We start from the raw sequence: 22,543 nt of genomic DNA, 5'->3' as shown, positions 1-22,543 counted from the left end.
AGCGTCGCCGAGCTCGAGAGTATGTCGTAGGGCTCCAGGCCTTTACACCATTACAGGGTAAGGTTGTATGCAACTGAACCAAATTTCACATTTCTATGTCCCAACCGGAGAAATGACGTGGTTTCAAAAAAGCGGCCCTTTATGAATCTTTGGCGCAGTGTTCAAATACAGAAGCGTGGGATTGTATCAGCTATCGACCAATGAAGTATTTCGCGCTTTTCGGGATTTACCTCAGACAGTGATTTACTTTGAAATGCCTAGTTGGTCCGAGTGCATTAAACTGTAGCTCTTCCTACATCTGGATGAGTACGCCAGCCCGAAGGTCATTGGGTGTACAACCTTTCAGTAGGTGCTTTAAAGCACTCCTGTCTTCAAGCCAACCTACGGGTTAAGTGCTTTGTTGTTTCACTTACGGATGAGAAATACTAGAGGAACGGTGTTCTTGGTAAACTTCGTTTATGCTTGTCGCTTGGCGTTATAAAAGGATCATTTAATAATTAGATACAAATTAGTCTGGAGAGAAAAAAGCGTTTATACAAAAAAATACTTTCTGCTTTTCAACATTGAACATTTATGCACTTGTTCCAACAGGCTACAAGCTTTTTTATTCCGGCTGCAAAGAACTCTTTATCTTGATGTTTCAACCAGGTCCTCGTTGTCCTGTAACCCCTTCCCCCGTAAAGGGAGATGAGACAGTACTTACCAGCCAATTTTGTCGATGGTTTCACGGATGAGTTGAGCAATATGAGGACATGCGTTGTCTTGCTGGAGAATCACACCTCTCCTCTGAGATCCACGTCTTCTCTCTCATGGCTGACTTCACCTTGTTTTAAAAGCAAATCCCAATAGTATTGGCTGTTCATTGTACACTGCTCTTAGAAACAATCACAAAAAACTGGAAATTCGGCATCCCAAAACACCGTCAACACATGATTTCATGCTGATCCTTAGGTTTTGAATTTTTTCTTGACCGGTGAGTTGGTGTGATTCCACTCCATGCTTTGCCTTTTGATTCTGGTTCATAATAGGTTCAACCCAAGTTTCACCACAAGTTAAAATTTTGTTGAGTCCCTTTAGCTCTGTGCCCTCTCTCAACCTTGTTTCCTTGTGTAGCTGCATCAACTCCTTTGGGACCCATCTTGCACATGTTGTGCTGTACTTCAGCTTGTTACACATAATGTTATGAATTGTACCAGTACTAACTTGAAACTTATCAACTACCATTTCCACTGCCACACGGTGGTCGGCACAAATGTCACCAATTCGACTTTAAAGTGAGGGAGTTTAAACTGCAACTGGTCGGCCTGAACGGTGCTCGTCAGTCACTGAATCGCGATCATTTTTGAACTTCTCTGCCCTCTTGTAAACATTTGCACAGGCATTCTGCAGTATATATTCACTGGTTTCTCGCCTTCACCAAGTAAAAAACGAATAACAGAAAGTTGTTAAAGTAATGTGGACGTTTCAAGCGGACTCGCCATTTTGAAATGTATTTTTGAGGTTATAAACAAAGCAATGTTGACACATTAGCCGATCAGGGTTCATTCCAGTGATGCCAACTTAATGCCATAAAAGTACCAAACTTGCCCTACTAACAATGTTTCCCTCAGACCAAATTGTCCCTCTAATTGTTGAATGACCCTCGTAGTTACAGTTCAGTTTGTGACTGATGTCCCATCCGAGATTCAGAACTACTATATTTTTATTTCAGTGCTTGGGTGCTTCTCATGTTATCAGATTAACTTGATTCTCCAGAAAATGTATTACCGGTAGCATCGTTGGGAAAGTAGGCGTGCGATGTCAGCCAGTGAATCTTTACAAGAGAAGCTTCTTCAGTGCTGTTGACTGAATCATTTGTAGAGCGTGTATTTATTATAAGACTGAAACGCTTGCTACAGTGGCAGCACTGTAACATTTATGCAAGAAATAGACAACATCGATAATCAGTCAGATGACAGGTTTGAAGTTCTCCATTTGTCGTTTTCTAGATACGTCATTTCAGAGCAAGTGCTGCATCCTGCACTATGAACGTCTCGAGTTATATCCTGCCCCTGCGATTTTACCCATCCACTCTCAACTATTTCCGTTCGAGCCTGCACAAGCGCGTTCTCCTTAATATGAATCTCTTTCTAGTGCCACGGTTTACATTTTTCTGTTGGGAACAATGTTGTCTTGTGCAGTCCTTACCAATAAGACTTTCAAGCATTCCTTTCTCACCCTCAAATATTTACAGTAGTGAAGAGTTTCATGAGCTAGACGCCAAGCAAACTTTTCATTTTACGTCTTTCTGAAACTGGAGACTCTTATTACACTACTTTATTTCTGGTGTATTCTTCATGGAGTAATGTTGTGGGGGAGGGCGGAGGGGCTTGCGCTTTCCAAAGTTAACAACCCGTTCTTCAAATGGCTCTGAGCACTGGGACTTATGTTCCGAGGTCATCAGTCCCCTAGAACTTAGAACTACTTAAACCTAACTAAGGACATCACACACATCCATGCCCGAGACAGGATTCGAACCTGCGACCGTAGCGGTCGCGCGGTTCCAGACTGTAGCGCCTAGAACCGCTCGGCCACTCCGGCCGCCCGTTAAGTTCTTCCCACAATAGTGGAAAGGCTACGAAATGACTTCATTCATAAATTTGGCGGGGCATTTTTTGTGAGCACTGCTCCTCTTCGGAACCGTTACCTGTCTCAAAGGTCTGTAACCGTCGCGTCCGTCCAGTAATGTGAACGCCAGTGACAGTAACTTGCTTTCAAAAGCACGTTCTGTACCTACAGCGGATCTTTCGACGCTTTTGTAGTCAATAAATAGTGACAACTATAAAAAGTTGTCACTCACAAGCGTCCACTAAGAGATCCAGTTTTCAAATGGAACGTTATGTGGCCAGGCTGGGTACCCCCGACGCCTCAGTTTGTAGCTCGCATTGATCAGTAACCCTTTACGGAATTGCCATTGGTTGTAATTTGAGACCATTGATAAGTAATGCATTTATGCTGGAAACCAAACAATCATAAAGCCAAGTTTACACGACGACACTAGGTTGCAGGCAGCTGCGCTACCGGGCGCTGCGCATGCGCCAACCTTGTCGACACTAGTTCCACGAGTTTTGAGGTTGTGTGTGTTAGTAGTGTGTAGACAAACTCAAGTATGAAGTGGGGAACGAAGAATGATGTTCACTTTCGGATATCTGTGCTTTGCATAGGTGTTTGTGGGATTTCGGTGGCGGTGATACAAAAATAAGCAACATATTGCTGCCGCTGAGACCATCATGTGCGATCATAACATACATGTTTTGGTAATATCTGAGCTGCAGGGCAAAACTTATTGAGTTAGGAGCCGTATACAACTAAATCAAGAAAAATAGAAGCAAGTGTAATTCTATCTGTGGCAATGATCTCGTCTAAAAGACCAAAATCTCATCGTTCGAGTTGGTCCACCTTTTTGTTAAGGACTATTGTTGACAGGAGGGAAGGCTATACAAATTTAAGAAGCTGCATTCTTAATTCAATATTCATCTGTTTAAAACGTGCCCCCCATTTACATATGTTAGAATTTTGAAATATTGCCACTGTACAGATCTATCTTCAAGAGAGTAGTTTGCAAACCATTCTCTACCTAATGTGGCCTGCTTCGAATACTTATTGTTGGTAATGTTAATTATTATTGGTGTTAATGAAATAGCGTCATTATCAAGTAAAACAGTATCTTATAGCATGCAGAGTGTTCTCGATTGTAATGCACGCAATATATGTAATTTCAGTTCTGAGAACAGTGCTTCATGTATTACAGTACATTTACTCCTTATTGCATAATTAACTCTGTTTAGAAGAAAAGTGAACAGTTCTGGTGGCAATCTAATATAATTAAAAGAAATTCTTGGATCTTCCGTTATAAATTATTTCAGCAAGGATGCTGAGCAACCGAGCTGACGTCTTTTCATCCAGTCACAAATCGAAACACGTTTATCTTTCACTTATGCAGCGATTCCACGCAACAAGCTTTATAACTCCATCACAACTCGTTGGACGTGCAGCTGCCAAAACTTTCATTTCAGACACGACTTTGGAACCAACAAAACGACGAAACTGAAGTGTATACTGGTGTCGCCGTGCCTAAAGTCCTATATGAAACCACTTGCGTGCAACTCATTCCACGCAACGAGTGGCGCAACCCAGTGTCATCGTGTAAACCAGGCTTAAGGCTGAAATTTATTTCCTGAGCCACATTTCGATTTTTGTGTTACCGGTTTCCGTGTATCAAAACACGATTTAAAAAATCTGAAAAATAAGTACGCTACAATTTTACATATGAAACGTGTTTGATGCTATGAAATTAAAAATTTTCACAGCAATATGCAGCTAGTAATCTTTAAGTTGGTGATTATAAACGGTTACTAACTTAAAATGGGATGGCAGTAAATTTTATTGAGCAAACTGAGAAATAAAAAAGCTACGGTAGCGCCGTCTAGTGGCAGCTGTATTCAACTCTGAAATTAGTGAACTTGGTCATATGCCTTTATCTTCCTCTTAACTTAGAGGTGCACACCATATCAATCATAGGTCCTACAGTGCAGTGCGGACTGCGAACCTCTATACAGAAAATCCTACGATATCTAACATGGTTTGGAGAGTACTTAGTTTCCTCGCCGATCATTACCCGTCACGCTGTTTATCAGCAAGCGCTAGCGACGTGGTTTCTCTAGTTTGAGGAGACGTCGAACGCGTTACAAGGCGAAATTTATACTCGCTCGTCGTAAACCGCGTAAGTGTAATTCTACAGGGATATCAGGTTAAGCAGAACCAGTAGCATTCGTTTCTTGTTGTAAACACTAAGATATGCGGAAGTTAATTTCAACGCAGTTTGTGCATTTTGTAGCGACTTAACTACGAAAGTCAGCTATGGGGTACGAGAAGGCTGTTATTTTTAAATATAAAATACTGCCGTAGATCTTGGCTTGAACGCAGCAAGAAGGTAGATAGATAATATAGTCCTATGAAAGCATCGGACATATTGTTACACAATGACATTGCACTTGGTCCTGACCCTTGGAAAACTGTCACATCCGGCCATGGAGTCATAAAAATTAAAGCTCACTGTTGGCAAATAATGTAAGGAAGCATTTAACAAATTATTTAAGATGTTTGTGTGTCGTAATAAAAAAGGCATGAATGTTAGAGAACTGACGTTCTCAGCACTTCGTTTGAATTGTGAAAAATAGACATAAAGTAAATCGTTGCTCGCAGGCTTGTGGGATTGCTGCCTTCTGTTCAGTTTTGGACGCTGAAGAACGTTCCACTGCAGAATCGAGCTGTGTCAGCCTGCAAGGTCTTCTGCGTATTTAGGTGAACTTGGGTGAAAATTTAACGCCTTTATCGCAGTCTGGTAACAAAGCCACGTGCAGAGGTATTGAGAACCCACAAAGGATGACCATGATGATGGCGTTGGGTGGAAAGGCGATGGCCGTTAAATTTCCCTATTCCCAATTACTCGAGCATAGACACAACCTAGACTGGCCTTTATTGTGCTTAATAACTAGAAGTTTTACAAGAGTTCATTTACCAATCTCACTGGATTTTTGCGTTTCACCAGTATCGCTCTGCAGTCGAGTCACAGCGGCGCAAAAAACTATTGGGATTTAAAGTGGTTAGCCTCAAGCTATTTTTTTTCACTTGCTGATATTGTTTAATGATCACCGTGTGAATACTTTTGGTGGGTCTGTGAATGCTTCTTTGCCGCTGTGACTGGGTTCGGGGGTCCGAGGCGGTAGTGTAATACTACCCCGGTACCCGACTCCACTCCCACCGTTGCCCGTGTCCCGCCACGTGGAGGCAGGCTTTTTTCTGCAGCTCACTCAAAACTTTTCAAATAATAATTACAGATAAACATACAAATCCATTACCATAAAACAAATAATTATAAACAAATACAAATCCAAAACCATTAAACAATGAAGAAATCCTATAAACTAAGAGAAGCAAAGGTGGATAGTGGAAGAGGAAAGAAAGAAGAGAAAGTGTGTCCCAACACCGATTTGTAGCGGCGGCGAGGATGTTTGAAGGACTTCAAAGTCCATTGCGGCTGCTCCCAATTTCTATTCGTACTCTTGAATCTGTATTAAAACTAAATGTTACTACTCTTACATACTAATCTATTTACAAGACTACAACTTGAACCACTCCCAGCGGCCAACAATCCGGTTGTTAGCTGCTCCTAGCTGCGCAAATGACTCCGCCTGTCCAGTGGTTTTCCCCATCAAGCTATTCCTACGTTTCGTGTAACTCCTTAAATTAAGTAAGAATAATTGATTTTGTGAAGTGGGGAAGTGATCGCCTCCAACTGCTTAATTTGCAGAGTTCTGCATAATTACTTCTCCGATTGAATGGAAAAATGAAATCTCGTTGTCAGGTCTAGATCTCAGGTTTTTTTTAATGTCCCCCCCCCCAACAAACACACACACACACACACACACACACACACACACACACACACACCTATCCTCGTTCACTAGGACGCCACTAGGTTTGAAGGTGACGTCTGGTGAAGTGACATGGTTGTAATCTCCGCACCACTACCTCTAACTCGAGTGCAATCCGCGTTGCACGTGCTAATGCACCCCAACCCTTAGTTACCTGCGAGTCCTTACGCTCCGCAGATGCGGAATTACAGCTCTCCCGTTCGAAAGTGTGTTCATTTGTCGCCGCTTGAGGTGATGGGAAGGAGGCCGCGTAGAAACGCCTCCACTCCCCTGGGTAATCTCCGAAGACAACTTCCTGCGGAAATCTTGCAGTCGCAGACGACCATCTCGTCTGTAGAATAATTGCTGACCCTATTCTTCTCCCGGAAGTCCAGAAGTGAGTTACTTGTTGCGGTCTCAAGCGAAATGAACTGCCAGCTGTAGCGTTCAATGTGCAGATGTTCGTTAGCTCTTGTTTCTCTGTCTCCTAAGAGATTGGTCTTAATTGTTACATTTGGTGGTCTTGATAGCGTTCTGCAGAATTAGATCTATATTGCAACAGTATTTTTGGTATTAGCTTTCACAGTGGCGTTTATTGAGGTATTTGTACAGTGTTCTATCATAAGCTTATTAAAAGAAAATCGAAAGACTAGTAGTAGTTTAAAGTCGACGAAATCGTATGTGTTCATGTTAAACAAAATTGATGTGGCGGTTATGAGCGATGTATCAGGCGAAGGTGAAGCAATTTGTCAAGAAGAAACAAAGCATTTAACGCAGGAAACACGAATAGTTTTAGTCTTCTCGATACAAGATGCTGGACTTCAATGAGTAATACAACTGACGTCATATTTTCGCCCACAAGAGAATAGATACTCCGTTCGTGGCACTGTTGTTACTAGTTTCACAGTGTAATTGCTTTCTGACATTACACAGAAACGCAATAAGGAGTTGACCAAGAAGTCCAGACTTACGAACAACCTGCGTACAAACCGAACGCAGTTTGATTACATACATAAGAATAACAATAATAAAAGCTTTTATTAATCTTTTAATGGCTAATGGACGACGATGACTTCTAAAACACGTAAGAATTTGTGTTGCAGTGTCCAGGACTGATTATTAATTTGTTTGCCATCACGCTTTCCCAGTTTGATTCCTTCAGTCATTTTGCTTGTGTAGGCCACAATTCTGTTTGGATAACATTGCTCGAAACTCATGAAACCGGACGAAATGGCGCTATCGCTGTGACAGTGGTCTCGTATTCTGTAGGGGCGTGGTTGTTCCGAACCCCCGTCTGGCCTACTATATTGTTTTCCGTGGTTTGCCTAAATCACTTGCACTATTGCAGTGGTGGTTCTGTGAAAAGGAAACTGGTAATAATTTCTACAATCCAGTTGAGCATAAGCATAGTGTACACACTATTGCATAGCAGCTCATTAAAGTCGCCCTTCACTTGCTGCTTCCAACGATAAAGCCGAACTTGAACATTTGCTGACCAGTTAGCGGCAAAGCACTTGGGTGTAGTACTTTGTCTCTGTTGGATCGGCCGTTTGAACTATCCCCATATTCAGAATGTCGCTCTTCATTTCGAAGCGGAACTTTATATTCGGTCGCGGTATGCGCCATCCCTTCGGTACTCCTTACACTGCGTCTGACATGCGGCTGATGTGTTTGTGCGTTCCGCAACCACGGCAGTTGCTGCGGTATTCTAGCTCCTTTGCGGTGCCGAGCGAGCGTTAGAGTTTATAACTAAATCACATTTGCGCGATGCCTGCAGCCAGATTGCCCGGATTCCTTAACCGCACGAGCAGGCGGGTGGAGAGGGAAGGAGGTTGCGAACGCGTAAAACAGTTGTTACCTGCTCGTCGTTGCGGTGGTGCGCGAATGTACTCCAGGCGAAGCGCCCGAGGGAGAGCGTGCTTACTCTCAGCTGCGTTGTTATTGCCTCGAATTCTGACGTGAGGGCCAGCGGCGGGTAAACTGCGTGGGTAGTTTGCTACGGCGTGTTTGCGTGCTCGCGTTGCCTACCCGCGAGCACTGAGTAATTCTGACCGTAATGAGCCCACGCGACAGGCTTTAGAGGTTGCTGCCAGCCGTACCTACATCTGGCGGCCTGCTGTGTCTCGGGCGCCGGCTCTGCAACACAGCGCAAGTTTACGCCGAACGTACCATCTTATCAAAGTTCCCGCCGCCCGACTTCCACCCTAACTTTCCCCTCCCTTTTCATCACTCCATATTCTCCCATCACTACCGCCAACGCAGTCATTTGTCTTAATCAGACCGTTATTATTCAACAAGTGAAAACAGATACGTCGAGCCGTTCTAAGGTGATCATATTTTTTATAAATGCGGCAATTGATTTTTCTTTATATAGATAAATAAATAAATAAATAAATACGTAACACACGAAGGGAAACTTCTGAAAAAAAAAAACTCTGAACGTTTTTGGCAGATTGACTTTAAATTTTGACGCAATATTCTGAAGGACGTATATCCATTTCTCATATGAATCGAAGTTATCCTAAAACGTTGGAATGCTGTAGAGATTGTACACGTGGTCCAAAAACGTAATGCTAAACGAAAGCAGCAAGTTTTGTGGTATATTAAAGAAGAGGCTACCACATACAGTCAGTCAGTATTCACGCCTAGGAACTAAAGATATAGCAAGATCTCGTCGTCGGTGGATGCAATTAAGTTACAGAACTGAAATGTAGTATTACTAAAGGATGATAATATATGATGAAGCAAATAAGTTATCTTTCGTGAAATGGTACACCATTCGATAACTCTGGTTAATTGCTCAGTGATGTGACGCATGTTCAAAAGCTAAAGTAGGAAGTCTACTGTCCAACTGATCCACCGCTATTGTAAGACATGCATTCTGGACGAATGACATTTCACATTTACGTCCAGCCATCCTGGTTAATGTTTTATTTGATTTTCGTAAACCATATGAGGCGAGTATGAGGACGTTACGTAATTTTGGCCGATCCTCGTAAAACCGAGCTAGTGGCAGCTTTCCATGACCTCCATGTTTGCTTTGTCCGTATCCTCCTCCCATCGTAGGATCCCATCACGCAGCACCAACTGTCCGTTACCTTTCTTGTCTATTCTGAGGTATTGAAGAACGTCTACCCTCCTTAACATTAAAAGGAACACACATGATCGCACAAACTAAGAAGGAATTTTCTGTTTAGCCATCAACAGACGGCGTACACGAGAGACTATAAATCGCTTACAGACATCAGTGTACCTTCACTGTAGTGTCGGTTGTTATTAAGAATGATTTTAATTAATTCATCAATTTCATCCATCCATTTTCCACCATACGAAGTACAATAAGTGTGGCTATGTTCAACTGACTTCACATTGTTTCATGTTTTCTTGGCCAGATTAGTGTTCGTTTTTAGTATTGCCCTTCTGCACTATAGCAGTGATTCGCTTGGGTATTCTTGGATCAATTTTATTAAGGCCTGATAACATGAAGTAACATGTATTTACTTAGTCTTTTTGTAATGTGGCTGCTTCCGCATTTTTAGGAGACTCGAAAAACCATTATTCCAGTTTAGTAGACCTCCGTACTACAAATGTATCACCCTTCTTGAAGCATACAGCTGATACTTCGCGGGCACTTGGTCGAAATACTGTTTCTTCGCCTCAACGGAGAGCCTAGTGGGTTTATGGGGCCTAAGGAGCTCTTTTTGTGGGAACGGGCATCTTCCGCATGCCAGGGGGGGGGGGTGTTGTATTATTCAGCGTGTTTCTCTCCCTTATCCTCCAGCTGTTTTTTTTTTTTTTTTCCTTCTGTATCTAGCCACAAGCGCTCTACGGCAAAGTAGCACTATTGCCTTTTGCACGTGCACACGTGCTCGCTGCTCCGGAGAAACTCTCCCGTAGGTGGGGGACTGAACGCAGCGCAGATAAAATGTCGCCCGTAATATGTAATTACGGGGACACTAACTGCTATCGCTTAGTGGAAACACTGCCAAAACTTTTAGTCCATAAAATACTACCCGAAATAACAATTACTAGCACCCATTTTCACTCTTAATTCACCTACCGTACACAGTCTCATAGATTATGTAATTGTTAACTTTGACAGTGTTAAGATAGGCTGTTAAAATTTTAATTGATCTGGAGAATAAAGGCTAAAAAACAAGTTGAGAATAAAGGGGGGAGGGGGTGGATATGGTCATACAAGCTATTACAAAATAAAGGTCTTAGATTCTGCCTGTAGAACATTTAAAGGGGGAGGAGGTTGGTACATCGCTACTAAATCATCGGAAAGTTAATAATACGCATCCTATTTAAAGGAGGTCATATTTATAGTTGTGCATTAATTAATAACAATTATTGGATCTCCACTGGTATTTTAGGCACCAAATTCAGTAGGAAACATCCTGTTTTATACCTTCTGCAATCGTAACTTTTGCGAGGGGTTAGTAATCTGGGATTAAGCATGGTTTTTATGGACATGTAGTTTTCATTGAATGATGACGGATGTTCCAAAGAAAGACACATCTTCGTCCGTGCATGAGACCTAACAGCAATCACCATGTTCCCAAGCGTTTCAGCGCTGCTGTTCTGACCAAGTTAGTCATGGAACAACAGTCGTACTCATGGACATCTATCAGTTTCTTACCGGTTCCTGTTCATTATTACCGTACTGCAGTAACACAGTCTATAAGAACGTCCCCAAGAACTTAAACTGTTCTTCGTACCGCTACAGATCACTTACGCTTGTGCATTCAAGGAAAACACTATCATCTTGGCATTCGAGCACATCTCATTAACACGTTTAGGTGCTCTGTTAGCAATTTTAAGGAAATTCCTTGAGTTTTGCATTAGTTTTGTCTCTGGTAAAGGCGTAATATACACACTTTTCCTAGCGCACATTTTGCCGTAGATCCGTTTATAACTGGCTACGTAAGTCACATCAAACGTCGAACTAAGGCAAGGGCGTACTACTTTCAGTGCGATCATTCTTATTAAAACAATGAGATGTTACCCAATGGTGGAGATGAGCGCAGTTTTACTTTTTTTAAAAGTAGATTCGTTTATTTCAAGCATTAGTTACATAATTCTCCTGAAAACTTAAATATCGTGTAGTTGTTTACAACCTTTCTAAAGGTAAAATACGTCAGCAAGACCTCAAAGCAATGCATATATTCGAAATACCTTGTAGCTTAGTTTAATGTTTACCGCGAGAAAACTCTTGCAACGGTTAAGTCCTAATACGGAGGGACACACGTCTTTGGAATAATTTTGAACACTCTTATAACGCAGATATTTCAAAATGATGGTTACTTCCCTAATTCATGCTTTTATTCATATCAACTTCGTCGTGTTACTGGTTAGGAATACCAGTTGAAAATTTAATTGGAGTCTTCAAAGATTTGAATAAGACACATGTTTTCAGGCATTCCTGGAGATGGCTGACGAGGTCGCAGCGTCCACCATGGTGAATTACTTCACATCATGTGTGGCGCAACTTCGCGGCCGAGCAGTCTATGTTCAGTTTTCCAACCACAAGGAACTCAAGACCGACCAGACGCATTCCAACGCGGTGAGTAATTGTGTGTGTGTGTGTGTGTGTGTGTGTGTGTGTGTGTGTGTCCAATATGAGGCAAATCTGGTTGGACGCAAGATTATTACAAATTGTGCGGTTGATGTGTTGGGAGATCTTGAGAGAGAGGTACGAATCGAACTGCTACCACTGATCAGCTTTAATGAACGGAATTAGTCAATAAAAAACTCTGCCTTATGTAAAAACTATGTATGAAATGCGTCTGTGCCGGTAGTAACAACCCTTTCTATTGAAGTTGCCACTACATAAGAAAGGCAAGGAAAAAAGTGAAAAATTTAACGGATCGCGACACGAAGCGCAATTACGGGTGCGCGGTCACGAAGAAAGGCGATTAACTAACGAGGGCGTTGCCGCCACACTTGCGGCCAAATGGCGTGCGTTTGCCTTCTATTAGCGTAATTCGGAGGCGGCGCGCAAACTGCGGACCGGAACGCCATTTGCCGGGCCAGGCCGCGCCGCGCCTCAACTCGCCTCGCCTCTTTTATTGGGAAAGCGATTTGCAGGTAACAGGGTCCGGCCGGCCGTCTTGAAGGCGATGGAGTGGACGCTAGCTTCTCCCCTTCCCTTGCTTCTCACCCTAGCTTTCTTCTTCTCTCACCTCTTTCCTTATGTTGCGCCCTTCTAACAGAATAGCGGTAACCTATGAATGTGAACTCCAGTAAAAGCTTCACAGGATATCTTGGAAGTTCTTAAGACTGGCTCCCTCAAACACACAAATTTGCAATATTACGGAAATGACCTGACCAAAAATGTTATAATGAAGGTGATGCACATCCATAAAACAAAATTCCCTGTTTTGAAGCTTTTACGAACGAACAATCTCGATGCAGCCGTGTTGCCTGTGCGTATGTGACGTTGTGTGAAGTGTGCATAATGATGTACAAAATCGAGTAAAAAAATCGATATAATTGCCATTTGAGACAACTAAGTTAGAAAAACTCTACCTCATCCTTTTCTCTTGACATGTGTAAAGCCAAATCTTCATGGAATGGATGTATGGGTGGTGGAAGTTTGGTCACCAGTAGACAGTTCTTTCCTGGGTGTGTAGCACGTAATACAAAATATATCATTATGATGGGATACTATAGAAAAGTAGTGAAGAAAAAACTGGGATAGCTTAAAACATCCTTATTTTCATTTTTCTTGGTTTCTGTACAGCACTTAAAAATAGGCTTAGCAAGCAATGTTTTAAATACTGTAACCAGTTTTCTTGCATGTCCTTTCCTGATCATACACCATCGCTGTGCGGGTATTTACCTAGTCACCTGCCTTCGTAGCAGAGGTCGCTAACACGTACTTCTACAATGCCCATAAGTCAGGATTAGCTGTTGGAATCCTGATGTTGCAAGGATTGTCATCAGCTCTATCTGGCCACAAAGGTTGGTTGATGTACAGGCACCCAAATGACCAGACACTATGCCCTTGCCATGCACTAAATTACTAAAGTCTTTACAGAGTTTCATAGTGTTTTTAAAACATTGTTGATGGTCACGGAGGGTCAAAGAAGTGATATATGCTGACAGTTTCTCACTTCTCTCTATATCACCAATCCAGAACACTATATTGCAATAGATTCACCCTCACCAGCAACTATCCATAGTTCGTTGTCTAGTGGCTAGCATTACTGCCTCTGGATTAGGGGTCCCAGGTTAGATTCCCGACTTGGTTGGGGATGTTCTCCACCTGGAGACTGGGTTGTTTGTGTTGTTCTTATCAACATTCGGGTAGTGCCGAGACTGGAAATAGAAAGATAGGATCTTCTACTTGTGCTAATGACAACATTGTTCAGTGCACCACCACTGCCACCAGTCATGGTTAGTTTCAACACTTTATAGATAACCCATCAAATAGAATTCTCTCTCTCCCCCCCCCAAACCTCCCCCCCCAAACCTCTCCCCCCCCAAACCTCTCCCCCCCCCGAAACCTCTCCCCCCCCCCGAAACCTCTCCCCCCCCGAAACCTCTCCCCCCCCCGAAACCTCTCCCCCCCCCGAAACCTCTCCCCCCCGAAACCTCTCCCCCCCGAAACCTCTCCCCCCCGAAACCTCTCCCCCCCCCGAAACCTCTCCCCCCCCCGAAACCTCTCCCCCCCCGAAACCTCTCCCCCCCCCCGAAACCTCTCCCCCCCCGAAACCTCTCCCCCCCCGAAACCTCTCCCCCCCCGAAACCTCTCCCCCCCCGAAACCTCTCCCCCCCCGAAACCTCTCCCCCCCCGAAACCTCTCCCCCCCCGAAACCTCTCCCCCCCCGAAACCTCTCCCCCCCCGAAACCTCTCCCCCCCCGAAACCTCTCCCCCCCCCGAAACCACTCCCCCCCGAAACCACTCCCCCCCGAAACCTCTCCCCCCCCGAAACCTCTCCCCCCCCGAAACCTCTCCCCCCCCGAAACCTCTCCCCCCCCGAAACCTCTCCCCCCCCGAAACCTCTCCCCCCCGAAACCTCTCCCCCCCGAAACCTCTCCCCCCCGAAACCTCTCCCCCCCCGAAACCTCTCCCCCCCCGAAACCTCTCCCCCCCCGAAACCTCTCCCCCCCCGAAACCTCTCCCCCCCCCCCCCCCGAAACCTCTCCCCCCCCCCCGAAACCTCTCCCCCCCCGAAACCTCTCCCCCCCCGAAACCTCTCCCCCCCCGAAACCTCTCCCCCCCCGAAACCTCTCCCCCCCGAAACCTCTCCCCCCCCGAAACCTCTCCCCCCCCGAAACCTCTCCCCCCCCCCCGAAACCTCTCCCCCCCCCCGAAACCTCTCCCCCCCCGAAACCTCCCCCCCCCCCCCCGAAACCTCTCCCCCCCGAAACCTCTCCTTCTCCCCCCCACCCCCGAAACCTCTCTTCCCCCCAACGGGTCCACAACTCTTTTGTGGATACGTGCGTGGCCAGCACGGGGCCGCGAGCCATTGCAGCCTCCTTTCTCTCCAGGGCTGCATTTCATTTCCTTTCCTTTCCCCTCCTTGCTCCTTTCCCCTCGCCCTCTCCTCTCCCTCTCTTGGTGTCCTTGCTTATGTTGGCCCTGCTATCCTCCTGGTTCTGTTGGTTTTCTAATTCGGCTTTGTTGCATAATCATCTCCTCCTTTTGGCATTTCTTGGTCCCCCTCTGGGGTTTGACCTCCATTACAAAATTTCTCCTCCGTAGTGTGAGCCATTTGGGGAAGAGCACCTTACCTAGTGTCTCCGACATGCGTCCTCCTAGTACATTCCATCTTTCATTTCACGTCGTTGTCTGATGCTAGGGTGCATAGCCAGCACGGTAGCCAGCCCGTGTGGTGGGGTCGCTATGTACCCTTTTGGTTGAGTCCCCTGAACACACAGGGATCACACTTCTGATACCTGAGCTGTGACCACCTCATGCATGCCTTGGAGTGGTTGCTCGTCGTCCTGGAGCATCGGAACTCCCGGCAATGGCCGCCGTGCCAGACGGCCCTTGCTGTGGCTGGGTGGCGCCCGTAGGAGAGCCCCTGATCGGAGTGGGTGGTATCAGGGCGGACGCTATGCAAATGAAACGCATACGGGTCCAGAACTCTGGCCGTTCTTCTGCGGCCGTCTCTCTGCGTGGAACTGATTCCTCAAGTGCTGCTTCTCTTGCCCCCCTTCGGCCTTCCCTTCCATGGCTACCCCCTGGGAAGAGGGTCAGGCCCGTCGGCTAGGGGCAAAACCTTTCCCCCATTACCTAGTTTGCACCAGGACTGATGGACATACTTTCACCAATACCAAATCTTTATTCTTTCTGGAACACATTGAAGACAAGTTTGGCGAAGTGGACTCCCTGAGCAAGATGCAGTCGGGTTCGTTGCTGATAAAAACTGCTTCAGCTGCCCAATCTGTGGCCCTTCGTGCCTGTACCCATCTTGGCACAATACCTGTGTCAGTTACCCCCCACCAGTCTCTAAGTATGGTACATGGTGTGATTTTTCACAGGGACCTCATCCTTCAAACTGATGAGGAACTTCGGGACATCCTTCAAACTGATGAGGAACTTCGGGACAATCTCGGACGGCAGGGTGTTCACTTTGTTCGGCGTGTTCAGAAGGGTCCTAAAGACAATTGTATTGATACTGGTGCCTTTATCCTGGCCTTTGAAGGGGATACTCTCCCCGAGAAAGTTAAGATTATGGTCTATCGTTGTGATGTGAAACCGTACATCCCACCTCCTATGAGGTGTTTTAAGTGCTTGCTTTTTGGGCACATGTCTTCCCACTGTTCACAGGCCTCTCTCTGTGGTGACTGTGGACGTCCACTCCATGAGGGGAGTCCCTGTGTTCCCCCTCCTGTGTCATGGTAGTAATTCTCCATGTTCACCAGATTGCCCAATATATAAGAAGGAAAAAAAGATACAGGAGTATAAGTCCCTCGATCGTTTAACCTACACAGAGGCCCGTAAGAAATATGCAAGACTCCACCCTGTGTGCATGACATCTAGTTACGCCTTGGTTACATCCTCACCCCTTCCTCCCCCTTCCTTACCCCTATCCCGGACCCCTCTCCTCCCCCCCCCCCCCCCTGCGGCTCCCACACTTTCTCCTATGGGCGCTGCTCCCCCTCCCCAGCCGGAGAAGTGTCCAACTCCTTTGTCGTCTGCCAGTCAAGGGCACCTCTCCCGGGATGCCCCTTCCCGGCACCTTCCTGGCCAAATGTCTGCTGCCGCGCGACGACCGCGAGAGCCGCAGTCTGTCGGCCCCCAGGTCGCCCGGTCTCTTTCTGTTCCTGATCTTGCTGCAGCTGGCTCCTTCATGCCACACAGCCCTCCTTGATCGCAGCCTGAACGGAAGAAGAAACACAAGTCCCGGGACAAAGAGCCTCTGGTGTCACCGGAGGTCCCTTCCCAGACTTCACAACCGGATTCTGACCTGTCGTTCATGGATGTTGCCCCCTCCTTGTCGGTGACGGGTGGGGACCCGGCGGTATGACTGGATTTAAAGTGTTCAGCCCCCATTTAAACCATCGTTCTGTGGTTCCCCAATGGAATTGTAATGGATACTATCGCCACCTTCCGGAATTGAAATCCCTTCTTTCGTCCTACTCTGCAGCTTGTGTGGTTCTCCAGGAATCTCATTTTACTGATGCTCACTCACAGACCCTCTGTGGTTTCCGGGTTTTCTGTCCAAATCGGGTCGGACCCCTGCGGGCTTCTGGTAGCGTTTGTACATTGGTCCGTACAGACATTGCTAGCACGTGGATTCCTCTTCAAACTACATTGGAAGTGGTTGCTGTTAGGGTCCACTTTGACTCTGCAATCACAGTTTGCAATCTTTATCTCCCTCCTGACAGGACTACCTGCTACCTTAACCGCCCTTCTTCAGCAACTCCCTCCTCCCTTCCTCCTCCACAGGGATTTTAATGCTCATCATCCTTTGTGGGGCAGTGCTTCTCCATCTAGACGAGGTCTTCTTATAGACCAATTTATTGCAGACCACGACCTGTGCCTTCTTAATGATGGCTCCCCTACTCATTTCAGTGCCGGTCATGGTACCTTTTCTGCCATTGATCTTTCTCTTTCTTCTCCCTCTCTCCTCCCTTCATTACACTGGTCGCCACACGACGACCTTTGTGATAGTCACCATTTCCCGTTGATTATCACGCTCCCTTCCCGCTCCCCGATGGACAGGTTGCCTCGTTGGTCTTTCCAACGCGCCGATTGGCCTCTATACACTGCACAGGTCACGTATTCTCCCTCTTTGTCGGGTTGTATTGATGACGTCCTACGTGACGTTTCTGACGCGATTGTTCGCGCTGCTAGCCTTGCTGTCCCGCGCTCGTCTGGACTATTTCGTCTCCGGCAAGTCCCGTGGTGGAGTACGGCTATTGCCACTGCCATCCGTGATCACCGTCGAGCTTTGCAACACTTCAAGAGGCACCCATCCGTAGCCAGTCTCTCTACCTTTAAATGCCTTCGCGCTAAAGCCCGTTATTTAATTAAACAGAGCAAGCGGATATGTTGGGAACGATTCGTTTCTTCCCTTGGTTCTACTGTCCCTCTGTCGGGTATGGGCTACACTTCGCTCTCTCCAAGGTTGCCATCGGCAGTCCACCCTCGCAGGCCTTCACCTCCCGGATGGCATTTGTACGGACCCATTAGTTCTTGCAGAACATCTAGCGACCCATTTTGCAGTGGCATCAGTGTCAGCCTCCTATCCAGCTGCTTTCCTTCATCAAGAACAGCAGGCTGAAGCTTCCACCTTATGTTTCACCCCTTGTGAGTCAGAATCTTACAACGAACCTTTTACTGAATGGGAATTTCTTTCTGCTCTATCTTCTTCTCATGATATGGCCCCTGGCCCAGATTCCATTCATAACCAACTGCTTCAACATCTCAGTGCTCCACAACGGCAACATCTTCTTCGGGTGTTTAACCGTATCTGGCTCCAGGGTGACTTCCCTACTTAGTGGAGGGATAGCATTGTGATTCCTGTCCTTAAGCCTGGTAAGAACCCCCTATCTGTTGACAGCTGTCGGCCAGTTAGTTTGACCAATGTTGTTTGTAAGTTACTTGAACGGATGGTAGCCCGTCGGCTCAATTGGGTCCTCGAATCTCGGGATCTACTGTCCCCTTACCAGTGTATCTTTCGAGAGGGACGGTCTCCAATCGATCATTTACTCTGCTTGGAATCCGCAGTCCGGCAGGCTTTTTCCCAGCGCCGCCATTTAGTTGCAGTGTTTTTTGATCTTCGCAAGGCCTATGACACGGCCTGGCGCCATCACATTTTACTTACCCTTCATCAGTGGGGTCTTCAGGGCCCACTCCCGATTTTTATCCGCCAGTTCCTGATCAATCAGTCATTCAGAGTCCGAGTTGGTACTTCTTTTAGTTCTCCACAGACCCAGGAGACGGGCATCCCACAGGGTTCTGTCTTGAGTGTCTTCTTTTCCTCATTGCTATCGATGGCCTTGTGGCCTCTGTTGGTCCCTTGGTCGCCCGTGCCCTGTATGTGGATGATTTCTGCATTTGGGTTAGTTCCTCCTCGATGGCATCTGCAGAACGGCAGCTCCAGGTAGCTATACAGCTTGCCTCTGCATGGACCCTCTCACACGGGTTTCAATTATCTCCTTTAAAATCGCGAGTGGTCCACTTCTGTCGCCGTACTACGATCCACCCTGATCCAGAGCTCTATCTCGCTGCACAAAGATTCCCTGTGGTCCCACAGTTTCATTTCTTGGGTCTTCTTTTCGACAACAAGCTCACATGGCTGCCCCATATCAGACTCCTGAAGGTAGGATGTTTCCGTAAACTCAATGTCCTTCGCTTCCTTGCCCACTCCTCTTGGGGTGCGGACCGTTCCCTCCTCCTCCGTCTTTTTCGTGCTCTAGTTCTGTCTCGCTTGGACTATGGTTGTCAGGTTTATGGTTCAGCTGCTCCTTCCACACTGCACGTGCTGGGTCCCCCCCCCCTCCTTTCTGTTCGGCGGTCCCAGCTTCTGGTGTCTTATGCACTCGGTATCCGTTCCTCTCCCACTCATCCTTCCTATTCTATCCTGTTCCCAGACCATGGATGTCGCCCACCCGACTCCCGCCCTCGGGCAGGTTTACCAGTTGGGCTGCGCCTTGCGTCTCTTTGCTGTGATTTCAGCTTCCTTCTGTGTCCTGTCTTCCTCGCTCCCTCCCCTCTACCCCTCCTTGGTTAGTTCCTCGGCCTCCAATTCGGATGGATCTCCGGTGAGGTCCGAAAGATTCCATCCCCCCCGGTGGTGTTCCGTTCCTTTTTCCGCCAAATTTTATGGGAGTTTCGGGATGCTGTTGTTTTCTACACTGATGGCTCTAAATCTGCTGATTATGTGGGGTATGCCTTCACGTCCTCTGTCGGAACGGTAAATCATCTGCTGCCACCTACATGTGGGGTGTTTACTGGGGAATTGATAGCAATTTCCCAGGCCCTTACCTTTATTAAACAGTCCCAACACAACCGCGTTTTGTTATGTACGGACTCGATGAGTGGCCTTCTTGCTATTGACCGGTGTTTTTCGCGCCATCCCTTGGTCTCTGCCATCCACGACCATCTCGCTGATATTCACCGTGCTGCTTGTTCCATTGACTTCCTTTGGGTCCCTGGCCATGTGGATATCCCGGGTAATGAGCTCTCTGATCGTTTGGCTGGGGGAGCAGTCACTTACCCCCCCCCCCCCCCCCCCCCCCCATTTTCTGTAACCCTCCTGCAGCGGATTTATGGCTTCACATCAAATCCCACTTTGCACAGTCATGGGCAACTTCTTGGGAGGCTACTCCCCTGTCTAATAAACTTCGTGCAATTAAGGTGACACCAGGCCCGTGGCGTTCTTCCTTTCGCCTCTCCCGAAAGGACTCGACCACACTGTGTCGTCTCCGCATTGGCCATACCAGGCTGACCCATGGTTTTCTTTTGCATGATGAGCCACCCCCACTATGTGGTTGTGGAGCCTTCCAGTCAGTAGCCCACATTTTAGTTGAATGCCCCCTTCATTTGGCTCTGCCTGCTAAGTATAGGCTCCCCAACACTTCACCTTTGATGTTGGCTGACGATTCCCGGATGGTCTCTCTGGTTCTCGGTTTCCTCCGGGAAAGTGGTTTTTATTCTCAGTTTTAAGGTTTTTAATATCTCTCTGGTGTTGGGGCAGGGCGGTGAGTGTTTGGGTGTCTCCCACTGTAAGCAGTGTTCGGAGATTCCCGATTCCCGTCCCTGACCGAAATCCTCTTTTCTTCCCTTTTTACTCTGTTTTTACCCCCTTTTTTTAAGGCTTGGTTAGTCTATTCCCATACGTACTTTCTACATTCTAGCAGTTGTACCTTTTACGTCACAGGTGGTCTTGCCTATGCTGCTTCAGCATAGTGTTGGGTTAGTTCTGTTGCCGACTTCCCTCATTTTGTTTTTTACCAATGACAACATGACTGCCCTTTTACGTTTTTACCTTTTTCCGTTTTATTTTTCTGACTTTACTGCGAAGCCCCATTAGCGGAATGGAGCCTATTTAAAACAAGGGACTGATGACCTTGCTGTTTGGTCCCTTAAACCTCAACCAACCAACCAACCATCTCTCTCGCCCCCCCCCCCCCCCCACTCTCTCTCTCTCTCTCTCTCTCTCTCTCTCTCTCTCTCTCTCTCTCTCTCTCTCTCTCTCTCTCCCCCCCCCCCCCCCCCTCCCCTGGTCCCCCTCTCCCTGCCGTCAGATTGAACTTGCCACAACGCACATGGTTCCTTCTGACACAGGTGCAGATTTACAGTAAGTTCAGAGAAAGAACTAATATACAAGTGTAATTAGCGTGGAAGGTCGGGCACGGTATCCTAAATGTTAGAGTAACCTGTTACGGGAACAATTTATGAATACTTGTCTGGCACTTCTTGCTGTGTGATGTAGCTCCTGTTTGCTTGAAGCACAATGTTATATGTTGAACTCCAGCATTTGAAACTAATTACCAAGCAAATGGATAACAAGTAAATGTCACTACTGAGGCAGTCTCGTAAACTGCATGACATTCATAGCCACACACTAGACTGTTAGATCTAATTTTATGGAAAGACCTCTGGTGTAACAACAGTCTATTTTCAGTGAAACAAATATTTTATACAGGGTGTATAAGACCCGGGAGATCCAGGAAAAACCCAGGAATTTTTTCATCCAAAAGAAAACTGGGAAGAACCCGGGAATTGTTTAGAATTCCAGGAATTTTTCATTGTTTTAGTTTTCAGTTAATTTGTTGTAATTTTGACTGGTAAGAACTGATACTCGGCAGAGGATATAGTACTGTGGTAATAAAACCCAAACAAGAGAGAAAATGAAAATAAAAACTTAAATTGCAAAGGAAATGTCCCATATACAACAACAAAACACAGTGCTCATACAAGGGTCTACCAACAGCACAATTTGCCAAAGGCTTTAGGAAGACTATGCAGTGGTGCTTCATAACAAGAAAATTACTTTGATGAGTGTGACGTCACAACTGTTTACGTTAGATCCATTTTGCAGTTACGAGTGGGCTCATGAGCATGCAAAGTTGAGTCGTGTGAGAGTATAATCCGTTCATCATAAGAGTAAACCTGATGTAAACAAACACAAATGCGATGATTGGTCAGAACCCATAGCACACATACACTGGTGGTTTTACACTCGTGGAAGTAGGTCCTGCATCATCATCATAATCATCTTAATCATCTTGGACAATTTCCAGCCTCTTGTTGGGTCTGTATGGAACGCAGGCCTCTCCATTGTCTTCTGTCTTGCCACCATGTCTCTGTCTTCACCTGGGTCCAATCTTCTCCTTTCTTCTGGATGCATTCCGCTACTCCTTTCAGCCATCTGTCTCATACTGTTTCCAAGAATTTCATCTCGCTATCTTGTGCTTAGCTGTCCCCTCTTCCTTTCATAACCCAGGTATGTGATGCGTATGTCAGAATTGGGACATAGTATGACTGGTATATAACCTTTTTACTGGTTTGGGGTACATCCTTGTTCCATATCAGGCTTCTGACACTTATCCAAACTGCTTCGGCTTTTCTCCCCCGCTTGTTTATTTCTGTTGTTTTTCCCATCTTCCTGTATCAGGCT

General features: G+C 46.2%; 1 protein-coding gene across 5 annotated transcripts in view; it reads left to right on the top strand.

Annotated features, from left to right (window-relative positions):
• The window catches only part of LOC126178069 (polypyrimidine tract-binding protein 1), a 260,740-nt gene that overhangs the window by 125,562 nt on the left and 112,635 nt on the right, over positions 1–22,543 (top strand). For all 5 annotated transcript variants that reach the window (XM_049924505.1, XM_049924504.1, XM_049924502.1 and 2 more), the window contains exon 4: positions 11,875–12,021. In XM_049924505.1, coding sequence (XP_049780462.1) covers positions 11,875–12,021 — 147 coding nt within the window. The remainder of the gene's footprint in view (positions 1–11,874; positions 12,022–22,543) is intronic.

The sequence above is a fragment of the Schistocerca cancellata genome, chromosome 1, assembly GCF_023864275.1.
Source record: "Schistocerca cancellata isolate TAMUIC-IGC-003103 chromosome 1, iqSchCanc2.1, whole genome shotgun sequence".
NCBI classification, from domain to species: Eukaryota; Metazoa; Arthropoda; class Insecta; order Orthoptera; family Acrididae; genus Schistocerca; species Schistocerca cancellata.
The sequence above is the reverse complement of the archived record's forward strand: the minus strand, read 5'-3'. Positions and strand labels throughout refer to the sequence as shown.